Source organism: Mirounga angustirostris, unplaced genomic scaffold, assembly GCF_029215605.1.
Source record: "Mirounga angustirostris isolate CCGP_5_RB_7025 unplaced genomic scaffold, mMirAng1.0.hap1 SCAF_10, whole genome shotgun sequence".
In the NCBI taxonomy this organism is placed as follows: Eukaryota; Metazoa; Chordata; class Mammalia; order Carnivora; family Phocidae; genus Mirounga; species Mirounga angustirostris.
Genome location: NW_026991718.1, coordinates 65,201,790 through 65,217,589, shown reverse-complemented (window position 1 = coordinate 65,217,589; position 15,800 = coordinate 65,201,790). Strand labels below are relative to the sequence as shown.

Below are 15,800 nucleotides of genomic sequence, written 5' to 3'. Positions count from 1 at the left end.
CATTTATTACTCTTTTCTCTGTTTTCAAAATAATGCGTGATCATTATAGAAAAGTTAACACACAAAAAAAACCAAGAGGAAAGTGAAAATCATCCATAATTCCACTACCCGTGACATAGCCAACATTTTAGTGTTTGTTCTTTAGTATATATTGTTCTAGTATTCTTATCAATTTTTATTCATATGTGAGATTTTCCACATAATGGCTCTGCAACTGGCTTCTTTTTTTCACTCACCAGTATGTCCTCTCACTTTATTCTTATTATTATTACCTGGCTTATTCTGTATTATTATTCTATATTGTAAGCTATTTTATTTATTTTTTATGGGGAAATGTTTTCCTTTTTGATTTTGTTTCAAATTTTTATTTAGATTCTAGTTAGTTAACATACAGTGCAATATTGGTTTCAGGAGTAGAATTCAGTGGTTCATCACTTACATACAACACCCAGCACTCATCACAACAAATGTCCTCCTTAATGCCCATCACCCATCTAGCCCATCCCCCACCCACCTCCCTCCATCAACCCTCAGTTTGTTCCCTGTAGTTGAGTCTCTTATGGTTTGTTTCCCCCCTCTCTCCTTTTTCCCCTTCCATATGTTCATCTGTTTTGTTTCTTAAATTCCACATATGAGTGAAATCATATGGTATTTGTCTTTCTCTGACTGCCTTATTTCACTCAGAATAATATATTCTAGTTCCATCCACATTGTCGCAAATGGCAAGAGTTCATTCTTTTTGACAGCTGAGTAATATTCAACCATATATGTATATATTTAGTTGTGTATGCATATATATATACACACACATAACACACCTTTATCCATTCATGAGTCGATGAACATTTGGGCTCTTTCTGTAGTTTGGCTATTGTTGGGAATGCTGCTATAAACATTGGGGTCATGTGTCCCTTCGAATCTGTATTTTTGTAGCCTTTGGGTAAATACCTAGTAATACAGTTGCTGGATTATAGGGTAGTTCTATTTGTAGCTTTTCAAGGAATCTCCATACTGTTTTCTAGTGGCTGCACCAGTTTGCATTCCCACCAACAGTGCAAAAGGGTTCCCCTTTCTCCACATCCTCGCCAACACCTGTTGTTTCCTGTGTTGTTAATTTTAGCCATCCTGACAGGTGTGAGGTGGTATCTCTTCATGGTTTTGATTTGTATTTCCCTGATGATGAGTGATGTTGAGCATTTTTTCATGTGTCTGTTAGCCATCTGGATGTCTTTGGAAAAATGTCTTCATATTTTCTATCTGTTTCCTAACTGGAATATTTGGTTTTTAGTTGTTGAGTTTGAGAAGTTCTTTATAGATTTTGAATACTAACCTTTTATTAGATATGTCATTTGCAAACGTCTTCTTCCATTCTGTAGGTGCCTTTTAGTTTTGTTGATTATTTCCTTTGCTGTGCAGAAGCTTTTTATTTTGATGAAATCCCAATAGTTCATTTTTGCTTTTGTTTCCCTTGCCTCAGGAGACATACCTAGTAAGAAGTTGCTACGGCCGAGATCAAAGAGGTTGCTGCCTGTGTTCTCCTCCAGAATTTTGATGGTTTCTTGTCTCACATTTAGGTCTTTCATCCATTTTGAATTTATTTTTGTGTATATGGTGTAAGAAAATGGTCCAGTTTCATTGTTCTGCATGTTGCTGCCCAGTTTCCCCAATACCTCATGTTGAAGAGACTGTCTTTTTTCCATTGGATATTCTTTCCTGCTTTGTTGAAGATTAGTTGAACATGAGGTACCTGGGAGGCTCAGTCGGTTGAGCATCTGACTCTTGATTTTGGCTCAGGTCATGATCTCAGGGTCGTGAGTTCGAGATCCACGTCAGACTCTGCACCAAGTGTGGAGTCTGTTTGGGATTCTCTCTCTCCCTACCCTTCTGCCCCTCCCCTATGTTTGCACACATTCTCTCTCTTAAAAAAAAAAAAAAGATTAGTTGACCATATAGTTGTGGGTCCATTTCTGGGTTCTCTGTTCTGTTCTATTGATCTATGTGTCTATTTTTGTGCCAGTACCATATTGTTTTGATCACTGTAGCTTTGCAATATAGCTTGAGGTCCGGAATTGTGATGCCTCCAGGTTTCCTTTTCTTTTTCAGGTTTGCTTTGGCTATTCGGGATCTTTTGTGGTTCCATACAAATTTTAGGATTGTGTGCTCTAGCTCTGCAAAAAATGCCAGTGGTATTTTGATAAGGATTGCATTAAATGTGTAGATTGCTTTGGTAGTACAGACATTTTAACAATGTTTGTTCTTCCAATCCATGAGCATGGAATGTTTTTCCATTTTTTATGTCTTTCTCAATTTCTTTCATCAGTGTTCTTTATTTTCGGAGTACAGATCATTCACTTCTTGGGTTAGGTTTATTCATAGGTATCTTACGGGTTTTGGTGTATTGTAAGCTATTTCAAATCCTTTTTGAAGATGGGGTATAAATCAAACATTCCTTCACTCTTCCAAGCTGTGGGCTACCTCCACAAAAAAAGAGAACACAAATCACACACAGGACTGGGCCTCTAAGCAAATGAAGGGTTCTGAATAGAACATTTAGAAGCCAACTCATCTGTGTGCAGCTGCCCTGGACTTCTGGAAGAGGCACTTTCCTTCCCTCTTCCCCTGTGCTTGCCAGTGGAGTTTACAATGTGGCCCAATGTGGTGAATTACTTATGACTCTGGCATGAGGAGTCATCCTTTATTAGGGCAGCAGGACAGTCTTCTGCATTCTTACTTTCTGCTTAGGACCTGAAACTCTTTCCATTTTATTTTTCTTACTGACACAGTTGTAGGCAACTACTCTACAGATTTAACAAGTATCTAAGGGAAAGATAGCAGAAGTATCCATTAATGTCCTTAATGTAGGTTTTGACATTAACTGAACATTGATATGCCATCATTCATCAGTTTAGAACTTTAGCCACAAGAGAAAACCCACTGGTGTTTTTATGACATCAAGAAATTAGATGAAAACTAAAAAGTGCTCTTGAAAAAAACCATTTTTCCAGCTATCTAAATATTTGGCATTGGATAAACACAAAATAGTCCTTTTTTCTGTGTGGGAAATGTAATTTGTAATACCTGCTCTCAATTTTCTTGTCAGTTTTCTCTAGCATCTTCTCTCTAAAGTTTTTATTAATGATTTAGAATCTGTGGGGATTTTCCTCCAAGCAAGAAATCTTTGGACGCTTAATGTCTTTTATGGTTATCTGGTCCATTTCTCCTCTTGGTGTTAAGCACATTTTCTCTCCTTACATATCTAAACTTTTATCTCTCTGTCCTAATTGTTCCTGATAACTTCTAGTGATGTACCTTGGCCCTAATGTCCATGTGTCACTTTGGACTTTCAAAGAAATGAAGAGAGAATGTTCAAGTATCAGTTCCTCTCCTTTCCCTGCCTGTCAGTGTAGGGCCCATGTAATGGGCATGGAGATGCTCTGTCCTGTTTTTTAACTTATTATGGAAAATTTCAAAGTAACACAGAAGTGGAGGAAATAGCATAGTGGACTCCTTTTCACCCAGCTGCATCATTCTACAGATGGTACAAATCTTCCTCCCCTCGTTTTTTTTCTTTTACTTACTTTTTTGCTAGAATATTTTAAAGAAAATTTAAGACAGCATGTCTTTTGACCTGTATATACTTCATTAAGCATTTCTAACTTAAACAGTATATTTTTATTTTATTATTTAATTGAAGTATAGTTGATATACAATATTATGTTAGTTTCAGGTGTACAACATAGTGATTTGACATTTATATACATTTTGAAATGCTTACCATGATAAAAGTAATTATCTGTCACCATCCAAAGTTGTTAAAATATTGGCTGTATTCACTGCTGTACTTTTCATCTATAACTTATTTATTTCATAACTGTAAAGTTGTACTTCTTAATTCCCTTCAGTTATTTTGCCCATTCCCCAAACCCCATCCCCTGTGCAACCACCAATTTGTTCTCTGTATTTATGAGTCTGTTTCTCTTTTGTTTCATTTGTTCATTTGTTTTGTTTTTTAGATTCCATCTGTCAGTGAACTCTTATGGCATTTGTCATTCTCTGTCTGGGCTATTTCACTTAGCATAATACTCTCTAGGTCCATCTGTGTTGTTGCAAATGGCATGATTTCATTCTTTTTAATGGCTGAGTAATATTCTAGTGTGTGTGTGTGTGTGTGTGTGTGTGTGTACCACATCTTCCTTGTCCATTCATCTTTGGATGAACACTTGGGTTGCTTCCATATCTTGGCTATTGTAAGTAATGTTGAAATAAGCATAGGGGTGCATAGATCTTTTGGAATTGGTGTTTTTGTTTCCTTTGGGTAAATACCCGGTCATGGAATTACTGGGTCCTATAATATTTCTATTTTTAATTTTTTGAGGAACTTCCATACTGTTTTCCACAGTGGCTGCACCAGTTTATATTCCCCCCAACAGTGCATGAGGGTTCCTTTTTCTCTACATCCTCGCCAACACTCGTTATTTCTTATATTTTTGATAGTAACCATTCTGACTGGTGTCAGGTAATATCTCATTGTGGTTTTAATTTGCACTTTTCTGGTGATGAGTGATGCTGAGCATCTTTTCATGTGTTTGCCATTTATGTCTTCTTTAGAAAAATGTCTATTTAGGTCCTCTACCCACTTTTTAATGGGATTTTTTTATGGTGCTGAGTTCTATAAGTTCTTTATATATTTTGCATATTAGCCCCTTATCATATATATCCTTTGCCAATATTTTCTCCCATTCAGTAGGTGACCTTTTTTTTGTTGATGGTTTCCTTTGCTGTGAAAAATATTTTTATTTTAGTGTCCTGATATTTATTTTTGCTTTTGTTTCTCTTGCCTCAGGAGACATACCCTTAAATATGTTGTTGAGGTCAATGTCCAGGATATTGCTGCCCATGTTTTCTTTTATGACTTTTACAGTTTCAAGTCTTTAATCTATTTGCATTTATTTTTTTCAAGTCTTTAATCTATTTGCATTTATTTCTGTATATGGTATAAGAAGGTGGTCTTGTGTCATTCTTTTGCATGTAGCTCCCCAGTTTCCTCAGCACCCTTTGTTGAAAAGGCTGTCTTTTACTCATTATGAATTCTTGCCTCCTTTTTTGTAAATTAATTGACCACATAGGCATGGATTTATTTCTTGGCTCCCTAGACTGTTCCATTGATTTATATGTCTGTTTTTGTGCCAGTACCATACTGTTTTGAGTACTATAACTTTGTAGTGTATCTTGAAATCTGGGATTGTGATGACATCCTGCTTTGTTCTTTTTCAAGATTTCTTTGGCTATTCAAGGTCTTTTGTGGTTCCATGTAAATTCTAGTTCTGTGAAAAATGCTATTGGTATTTTGATAGGGATTGCTCTCAATCTTTAGAGTGCTTTGGGTACTATGGACATTTTAATAATATTAATTATTCTAACCCATGAGCATAGCATATCTTTTTATTTGTTTGTGTCATCTTCAGTTTCTTTCATCAATGTCTTATAGGTTAAGAGTATGACTTTAACCTCCTTGGTTAAGTTTAATTGTAGGTAACTTATTCTTTTTGGTACAATTATAAATGGGATTGCTTTTCTTAATTTCTCTTTTTGCTACTTTGTTATTGGTGTATAGAAATGCAACAGATTTTTGTGTACTAATTTTATATCCTGCAACTTTACTGAACTCATTTATTAGTTCTAAGTAAGGCCATATATGAAAAACCCACAGCTAACATCATACTGACTGGTGAAAAACTGAAAGCTTTTCCTCTAAGATCAGGAACAAGACAAGGATGTACACTCTTACCACTTTTATTCAACATAGTACTGGAAGTCCTAGCTGCAGCAATCAGACAAGAAAAAAAGAAATAAAAGGCATCCAGATTGGTAAGGAAAAAGTAAAACTGTCACTATTTGCATATGACATGATCTGATATGTAGAAAACCCTAAAGACTCCACCAAAGGTTCCTCCATGTCTTCTCATGGCTCGATAGCTCATTTCTGTTTATCACTGAATGGTACTCTATTGTCTGGATATACCACTTTTTTTTTTTTTTTTTTTTTTTTTTTTTTTTACTTACCTGCTGAAGGACATCTTGATTGCTTCTAAGTTTTGCCAATTAGAGTTAAAGCTGCTGTAAACATCTATGTGCAGGTTTTTGTGTTAAATTTATACCTTGGTTTTTGTTGTTGTTTATAAAATCATTTATTCCATTATATTTTTCAGCTGTTTTTTGCATATGTTGAAGTTGTTGATTCTGCACTTAATTTTGTATGCTGTAGCTTGACTAAGTTATCTTGTTTGTAATTGTTTTTACATTATTTTCTTTTGAGTTTTCTAGATACATAGTTGCATCATCTGCAAATAGAAATAGTTTCACCTCTTCCATTCCAGCTCTTATGCCTTTAATTTTTAAAATCTTACCTATTTGCACTTGTTAATATGTTCAATACAAGGTTAAATGGCAATGGTAATAATCTTGTTCCTGACTCCACTGGGAATGATATTAAGTAAGAATCTGACTTTTGAGTTCACACACACAAACACATCATGAATAAGCTACTGTTTCAGCAGTTTCTGTTTCTAAAGGATAATGGCCCACAACATCTGGAGAGCCAGCCCGTGTATAGTTGTTCTTGAATGAATCTGGGTTTTTCAATGAGAGTGCCTTGGATTAATAGATGACATCCTTTCTCTTCCCATGGATGTGAGCTAAAGGCTTCAATTTCTAGCAAATACATTTCTAACTGAAATTCTCTTTAACCTGAAGTTATGCCTTCCACAGGAAAGAATATTACATTTGAAGCTTCTCATTAATATGACAGCAGTGTCTTCCCCTTTTTCCTATATAAGACCTCTATATCCTGAGAACTGCAATCTTATGATAGTGGCATTAATTTTATCTTATGGAGACATTCTGATCCATTATAAATATTTCATTAATTTGTTTAGAGCATAAGTGAGTAGACTTTGGTAGCAATATGAGGGTTAGAAGAGAGGGCTCCCACATGCAAAGAAAGGTCAAAGCTCATGATTTTAATATAGACCTTATGTGTATTTTAAATTACTTTCTAATTTACTTGTCCTGTTAGATGTATTTAATGAAAGTTAGACCAAATGTATGCTTTTAATAAAACTCTCTATCAAAGCTTCATGACAACTAGATTTTTTTCTTCTATTTGTCTCTTACAGAGGGCATAAAGACAAGATATTTGTGGTTAAGTGTAACCCACACCATGTTGACAAACTGGTTACAGTTGGGATGAAGCATATCAAATTCTGGCAACAAGCAGGTATTGTTTGGGTTTATCGTTTATGTGGTTGAAAGCTTTAAAAAAAATCTATCTGAAAAAAAGCCCACCACCATTACCTAGCCAGTCTCTGCAGTTTAAAATTAAAATGTTCCTGGAAGACATGCTCTTCCAAATTCACTTTGAGCTGCTTAATGTCCAAGCTGTAAAACTCAAACACTCTATCTGATGCTGTGCATGTTTGTCAATATCTAGAAAGCTTTGGGAAATGTTCTGTAAAAACAATTATTTTTATATTTAATCATCTGTTCTGAAAGCTGTAATTATATTGGACCACTGAACAGGAAATAAAATAATCACTTTGGTTGAGTGGATAACATTTTCAGTATTTTGAGGGTTCTTTTATTACTTTATCACTGAATGTAAACATGAATTAAACCCCAACACTATACACAACAGGTGATCCAAATAAATTTTTGTGCATTATAATATTGATAATAAGGATGAGTGAATAAGCATATCAAAACATGCAAGGACATCCTATTCTTCTCACTAATAAACCAGACCTGTTATTGGGATTGTGAATTCTTAGTATTGGCTTAGGTACCATGCACACGTAATCTTGCACTGGACAAAATGTAAACATGCAACTGTTCCAGTGCTTTCTGCTTTTAAAGAAAAGATAATGGCACCCAACATGTCTGGAGAGCCAGTCTATGTGTAGTTTTCTGGACTAGGTCTGGGTTTGTCAGTGCTTATCAGGAAGTACAGGGAAATGTGAACATCTCAAGGACAAATCTGATGTACCTTTTCCTACACAGTGATTCATTTTCTCACCCTAAAGTTCCCATGACAAAAATCGAGGCAAAACATACGTCACATGTTCACATTTTTCATTACTGCTAGTGTTGTTCGCATTCTCTTTGGTCAGCATTCATGAAGACTTTCCTAGCTAGCCCAGGCACTGAGTCCCTCCTCTGCTGGCTGGCATGGAACTGGCACTGAACCTTGGTTAGATGAATGTCCTGTTGGAATGAGATGCATAAGGACAGCCTCTCTCCAACCAGAACCTAAGTTCATTGAATGAAGAAACTCCTTCTTCTCATCTTTATACCCCAGCATTGACCACTGTATCCACCACAAAGGGGGGATTCAATAAACATTGAATTAATGAATGTGTAAATGAGAAACCCTCTTAGAATATTTTTGTTTATGATGTTTTCTGCCATCTTTATACATCTTTCCATATACATATAACATAGACACACTGGGGTTTTCATTGAAGGCAGTCATTCCAGATGCTCATAGAAGGTGTCAGTATGTCAAAAAAATAATAAATGGTCTTGGTCCACTTCAGGTGGGGGCTTCACCTCTAAAAGAGGAATTTTTGGAAGTGCTGGAAAATTGGAAACAATGATGTGTGTTTCTTATGGGCGAATGGAAGATCTAGTGTTCTCAGGAGCAGCTACTGGAGATATTTTTATTTGGAAAGATATTCTACTACTAAAGACAGTGAAAGCTCATGATGGGCCTGTGTTTGCTATGTATGCATTGGATAAGGTATGGCATATTTTCATCATTAGCTTTCTAAAATTATAAGTTAGTCTGAGGAAGGCCCACACCAGCAGGATGCTTGCTTGTCTCTAAAGCCTGTCTGAATTGGGAAATAGTTGTCATGAATGGAGAGGAGTACAAATATTTTTAAAAATTCTTTCATTTATAATTATTTCTTTATGGGCAGTTACTACTTTTTTCATACTCATTCCTCCTAGCTCTCAGCCCTGAGAGCCCCTTAAGAGGTGTTGAAATAATGTACAAACCCAGTAGCAGACAAGTCCTGAGAAATGTTTCAGCATTCTCTTCCTCCTTTGTACACAGCAAGCAAAGACCTCAAAGTACCAAGTGGTTCGATTATTGTCCCACTCATCAATTTGACCAAAAGTTTAGTTGATAACCAGTTTGTTCCTGTGTAGACAGGTTCAACTTTAACAAGAGTGTTAGAGTGAAGTCTTGGCTTTGTGTGTATTAGGGTTTTCCAGAGAAACAGAATCCGTAGGACATACATACACATACACATCTACCAAAAAAAAAAAAAAAAGATTTATTATAAGGAATTGGTTCGTGCAGTTATGGAGGTTAAGCATTCCCACTGTGTCCTCTGCAAGCTGTAGCCCCTGGGAAGCTGGTGGTATAACTGAGTGCGAATCCAGAGGCCAGAGAACCAGGGCTGCCACTAGTGTGCCTCTCAGTCTGAGGATGGGAAAAGAGGAGATGTCCCAGCTCGATCAGTGAGACAGAAAAAACAGGGATGCATTCCTCCTTCCTCTGCCTTTTGTTCTATTCAGGGTCTCAAAGAATTGGATGGTGCTCGCCCCCATTGGGGAGGGCAATCTACTTTATTGAGTGCACCAATTCAAATACTAATCTCACCTGGAAATACTCTCCCAGACACATACAGAAATAATATTTAATGAGAACACCCTGTGACCAGTCAGGCTGACACAAAATTAATCACACCTGCTCTATTTCCACTTAAGCTCATCTTTGTTGTCCAGCTACCTTCCTGCCTTAGTGTTTTGTTGTTGTTGTTGTTGTTGTTTGTTTTTTAAAGAAAGATCACACTTATTGTCAGTACTATGAAAATACCTTGTTCAACTACTTTGCCAGAAAAATCCATTTTTTATTCACTGCCAGCTTGCTGGTGGTACCAGTTTGTCTACTCTCTGACCTCTGAACAGCATAAGCCACCCAACAAACCTAACTAAGCCACGCCTCATTTTGCATTTCCCTGTTCCCAGGTAAATATGCTGATCCCAGTACTGAAGTAGGTTCTTGTTAGATGTGCAACTAAAATGGTAGTTTTAGTGGTTAAGCTGTTTTTTACTGGTAAATTTGTTTTGGCTAAAACTGTACATTAGACAAGATGAAAGTAGAAAGCAAAATCTGAAGAGGTCTCAAAGTTGATGTGCTGTAACTTGTTTAAACTCTTTCACTGCTTGATAAGTTAATCTGAAACATCATGTAAAATACCAGGATGTCACAGTCTAATTTGAATATAATTTGGGGATTGAGCCTCCCCTACAAATCTATAATGAGAATATAGGTATTTAATGTAAAAAAAACTTCAAAATATTATTTCCTTGTGAACTTCATTGAAATAAAGGAAACTAAAAGTCTCCAAGAAAACAATTACTTAGTATTTTTCATTGAAAAAAGGTTTTTCCTTAGAGCAGTTGGTGTATATAATTTCCCAGAAAGAAAAACTAGTAAAGCCAAGAAATCATAAGCTTAGAACAAGAATAAAGATCACTTCAGTAAAAAACAAAAACAAACCTAATATGTTAATCATTTTACTTTCCAGGTTTTATAAAACTTAATCTGGATTTTAATTATTATGGGCATCGATGTCCATTGAACAAAATAGGATGGTTGTGTTACATGAACTGCCTAAGTTTCTCTTAAAAGATAATGATGTTTTCTCCTGGAAGTAAATATCTAATTTGAACGTATTTAATAATCATTTTTAATTGCAATGTTAATTCCAGTTCATTCAGTAGGAATAGATGAGATACCAGAAACTCTGCCAGGCTTTCCTGTTCCTTAGGCGCCCACATTTAAGTGGGGGACAGAGCACAGAAACGGCCATCCAGGATGGACCTACGGTGCCAGATACCAACCAAAGTTCTGAGGAAAGTGTGGGGAACACACATTGAAAATGTGCTTTATCCACTAGAGAAGTAGGGGAGGGATGCTTCTAGGAAATATTATATTAATATTACTTGTAATCAGGTTTTTCAGTCTCCTATACTTAGGAAGGAAACACAGACAAAGCTGCTTTTCCCAAGGGGAAGCCCTTTACAGGTCAGGTGGGCAACCTGTCATTTTGATGTATATTTCATTCTTCCCGTGTGTGCCTTCGCAGGGTTTTGTAACAGGTGGAAAGGATGGAATTGTGGAACTCTGGGATGATATGTTTGAAAGATGCTTGAAGACTTACGCCATTAAAAGAGCAGCATTGTCAACCAGCTCAAAAGGTGCCACCCCCAAATATGTGATCGGAATCTTTCTTTCCACAGGAATGGAAAAGATGGTACCGAAGCTCGTGGACACCCATTACTAAATCGGTTCTCCTTCTTCTGCAGTTAGACCTCTCAGCCCCTTGTAGAAATATCAAGGATGATTGCCTAGTACCTAGTACTTCTGAACTACAAAGACAGAGTATATATGATTATGAGGCTTGTTGTTGTTGTTCTACTAAATGCACTATTTACAATATTAAGTACAACATTTCCCCCCCCAGGCTTGCTTTTGGAAGATAACCCTTCAATTCGTGCCATCACTTTGGGACATGGACATATCCTGGTGGGAACAAAAAACGGGGAGATCCTGGAAATTGATAAAAGTGGCCCAGTGACGCTGCTTGTTCAGGTACTGTGCACATATGCTAACGCACGGTGCCCATCACAGCGGGGACTTGGGTGAGGCCTGGGGGCCGCTTAGGGTGCAGTGTTGAAGTACGCACTCAGTCTCAGGGTCGCGCAACTGCTGTGTGGATGACTTATTGCTATATAACAAATTGCCACAAATCTAGCAGCCTAAAACAATACATGTTTATTATCTTAGCTTTCTCTGGGTCAGGAGTTCAAGCATGGCTTGACTGGGTCCTCTGCTTAAAGTTTCACAAGGCTACAGGAAAGGCCTGGGCTGCAGTCTCATCAGAGGCTCACCTGAGGGAGGATCTGCTCCAAGATCATGCAGGTTGTTGGCAGAAATCACATCCTTGTGGTTGTAGGACTGAGGGTTGCATTTCTTGCCGGCTGTTGTATACATTCCTTGCCACATGGGTTCCCCAAAATGGCTGCTTGCTTCCTTGAAGCTGCGAAGGGAAAGAGGGAAAAACAGGCACTGGTCTTATGTGACATAATCATATCATCAAATGCATGTAATCAGGGACATCCATACCCTTTGCCCTATTTTATCAGTTGGCAAATAGTGATAGGTCATGCAACACTCGAAAGGGGGTGATTACACAGGGGGTGAAAACCAGGATCATGAGGGTCACTTCATGAATGTGTCCCCCACAGTCTTCCCTCTGGCTGCAATTATTACTGTCCCTACCATATGCAGAGTACATTCCCCCCCACCCCCAAGAGTATTATCCCCTTACAGTATCTGCTCAAAGTCCATAACCTCATTGTCTAAATCAAGTCCCGGTGTGGAGGAGGCTCTTTAGGTATTTTTTTTTTGATCTGTCAATCTATAAAACTATCAGGACAAATTATTTTCTCTACTCACACCAGATACACAGTGTCTCCTTAGATTTTTTGCCTCATTCTAGTCTCCATCTTGGTGCATAAAAACACATGACCTACTTCTTGCCCTCCATCTCCCCTCAGGAATTATATTCAGGTAAAATCACATTACAGTAACATCAACAGAATCCTCAAAGATCAGTGAAGTGATAAAATCTCACTTGAGGAGGTGAGACTATGTGGAGGTGACAGATAGTCCTACCCAATTTGGTGATGGACAGATCTTATTTGTAGATGGAAGAGACTCAGGTTGGGATGAGGGTGTACATTCAGAAGCTGGAGTGAAAAAAATATGCACTGGTTATAATAAGCTTCAGGACTTCTGTGGGTCCAATAGAGAAGCTTCACCTCCTTCTACAGGCTTGCTATATTAGAGATGAACCCCAAAATCCCACTAAGAGTGGCCCTTGGATTTGCTTCATCATGGGAACAGGTCTGCACACACACCGTGGTTCAGAACACTGTGAGGTTTTAAAAATGCATGTGCCCAAGTCCCACTCAGGATATCCTGAATAAGAATGTGTTTAAAGAAGAATTCTGTGTTAAAAACAAACCTCAAAAGCCCTGTAGCTAGGGGTGCCTGGGTGGCTCAGTCGATTAAGCATCTGCCTTTGGCTCAGGTCATGATTCCAGGATCCCAGGATTGAACATCACATTGGGCTCTTTGCTCAGCGGGACCCTCCTTCTCCCTCTCCCTGCCACTTCCCCTGCTTGTACTCTCTCTTTCTATCAAATAAATAAATAAATAAAATCTTTAAAAAAAAAAAAAAAAAGAAGGAAGGTAAGATTCCAAGCCCATTCCTATACCACTTGAGAAACTTCCAGCCTGTCTTGCTCACTGTCCATTCCTATGTTATGCAGAAATTTAGTCCCATTAGATAGGGAAATGCCATGTTTAAGTCAATATATGAGGCAGTGATTTAAAAGGGTCTCAGAGCACGCAACCCTGTCCTCAAGCAAAATGTAAAAGGGACTTGGTCTGGGAAAGACCTCCAAGCACATCCATTCTGGGGGGAAATTGGGGTTGACACCTGACCCATCCTCTGACCATGACGTTTGGGATGAGAGGCTTCTGAAGGGAAGAAAACTAGAAAACTAGGGATGTAGGGTACTCCAAATCCAATAAATTCAAAGACCGTATCTACACCCTTTGGCCCTTCTCAGATATTTGAATGTCAGCTCTATTTGGAACTTCTGCCAAATTACTGTTTTGCTCAAACAGTTTCCCTGTTAAACCAGAATCATCCAGTTTCTCTTCAGAAAGCCACCTGTTCCCTGAAGCAGTCCAAGTACAAACACCTTTCAGATGCTGTGTATGGTCTTCCTTTTTGCTTTACTAAGCAAAGCCTTTGTCTAAGTAGACACTAAACGCAGAAACTCAGTGAACGGTCTAGTCTGTTTTATTGTTCTGTGCACTAATCTATTCTTTACACTGCTTTATTGAGTGATAAATTACAGGCATCAGTCATTTTCTCCCTAATTGTTCATTTTTTAAACACTTTTATCTTATTTCTAAGCCATTTATGTGTGTGATAAGATACAGGTATATGGAATTGGCCCAATGCCTTTTAAGCACCTTTTAGTTGTCTGATATTCACTGGATAGAATAATGTGTGAACAAACACTGAACCTGAGTTATTCTCAGGACACTTGGTATGAAAACTGAGCTTTTGTTTTGCCAAATGCTATACATTCAAAGGACTAAAATTAATAAGAATATTGCTGTCCAAATTTAAACTTATACACTGTTATGTGTCACTTGTATCTCAGTAAGACTAGAAAAGAAGAGAAATATAACAACCAAATGCAATGCATATGCCTTAATTTGATCCTGGATTTTTTTTTTTTAAAGTAATTACTTTTTTGGGGGAAAAATAAAGAATATTGCTGTCCAATCCCTCTGACAGAGATAGGTGGTTACCTACATCTTTTAGAACATGGGTTTATTCATAAAGGTGCTTTGTGTCACGATCAAGCCGTTTTGCAAGTGTATGTGTGCCTATATATACTGTGTTAACTCAGTATCAAGCAAGAGGATCAAATGAGGGTATTTTATTATTTACCCAGATGTTTCTAAAAGGAAAAATATTTGGCATCATATAAACAAAGCTTATGAGCAACGAGTCCATGTTTTGCTTTACAAATGAAGATTTTGGCATCATGTAGACCCAGCTTTAGATTTAAGTTCAAATGAAAAAAATTATTCAGCGCTTTCATTTTGGTTTAAGGAAGCTCAACCTGTGTTTATTCATGTGTGAACCTGCTGGGTCTACAGCACAGTGCTACAGAAGGGCTAGCCAAGAAGCGCGAACCGAGTTTATATGGCCTTGTTTCCTCTCCCACAGGGGCACATGGAGGGAGAAGTATGGGGTCTGGCAGCCCACCCTCTCCTGCCCATCTGCGCAACGGTGAGTGATGATAAAACACTTCGGATCTGGGAATTATCCTCCCAGCACCGTATGCTGGCTGTTCGAAAACTCAAAAAAGGTACGTGATACCACTTTAACACATCTGTCAAAGTATTTACCAACAACAGAATGTGTTGCGTTCATTCATTCGTTCATTCATTCACTCAACTAATATTTACTGAGTGTACCTGGTACATGACCCCACTTATGCTAGGTAATGGGAATTCAGTGTTCGTTGCTACAGATAGAAATTCCAGAGAGCTGGCCTGATCTATTACTTCCTTCATTTCCTTGCACTGCACACACGTTTGCCACCTGGGGGCAATATGTCCTTCTTCTTCTCCTGGTGGAGATCTGTGGGAGTCCGTCAGAGTCCTTTACAACCCATCAGCTTGTAAAGAATGCTTCTTTATCTTTATGTCTAACAGTCTCTACAACTGATTTTACTACTGAAAAACAAAAGTTTTATTAAAAAAATAGTTAATATCAAGAAATGAGTAAATATGTATTTAACACCCTTTGCTACTAGAACAAAGAGGTACACCAAGAAGTGCAAATTCAGCAAACATTTATTGAGTGGCTTCTATGTGTCAGGTCCTGGGGATCCCAAGATGAACGGTCCCATCTCTAGTGTCAGAGATGGACAAGATTCACACAGAGTCCCAGCAACAGATGGTCCATTCCAATAGGGCGATTTGAGGAGAGTCTAAAAATGGGACCATTTGTTAAAGGGGTGGGTAGGGTGTTGAGGAATGACGAGGGATAGTGCAGCGCCATGCAGCTGCTAACAGCCAGGTACCTTCATCAGCCCTGGGCCTGAAGGGTCAAGAGGAGAGAACAATGCTA

At 37.9% G+C, this 15,800-nt stretch overlaps 1 protein-coding gene across 1 annotated transcript in view; it reads left to right on the top strand.

Annotated features, from left to right (window-relative positions):
* The window catches only part of EML6 (EMAP like 6), a 266,233-nt gene that overhangs the window by 187,417 nt on the left and 63,016 nt on the right, over window positions 1–15,800 (top strand). The window contains exons 18-22 of the mRNA XM_045886192.3: window positions 7,176–7,276; window positions 8,592–8,794; window positions 11,157–11,268; window positions 11,535–11,662; window positions 14,892–15,033. Of these exons, the coding sequence (XP_045742148.2) occupies window positions 7,176–7,276; window positions 8,592–8,794; window positions 11,157–11,268; window positions 11,535–11,662; window positions 14,892–15,033 (686 nt within the window). The remainder of the gene's footprint in view (window positions 1–7,175; window positions 7,277–8,591; window positions 8,795–11,156; window positions 11,269–11,534; window positions 11,663–14,891; window positions 15,034–15,800) is intronic.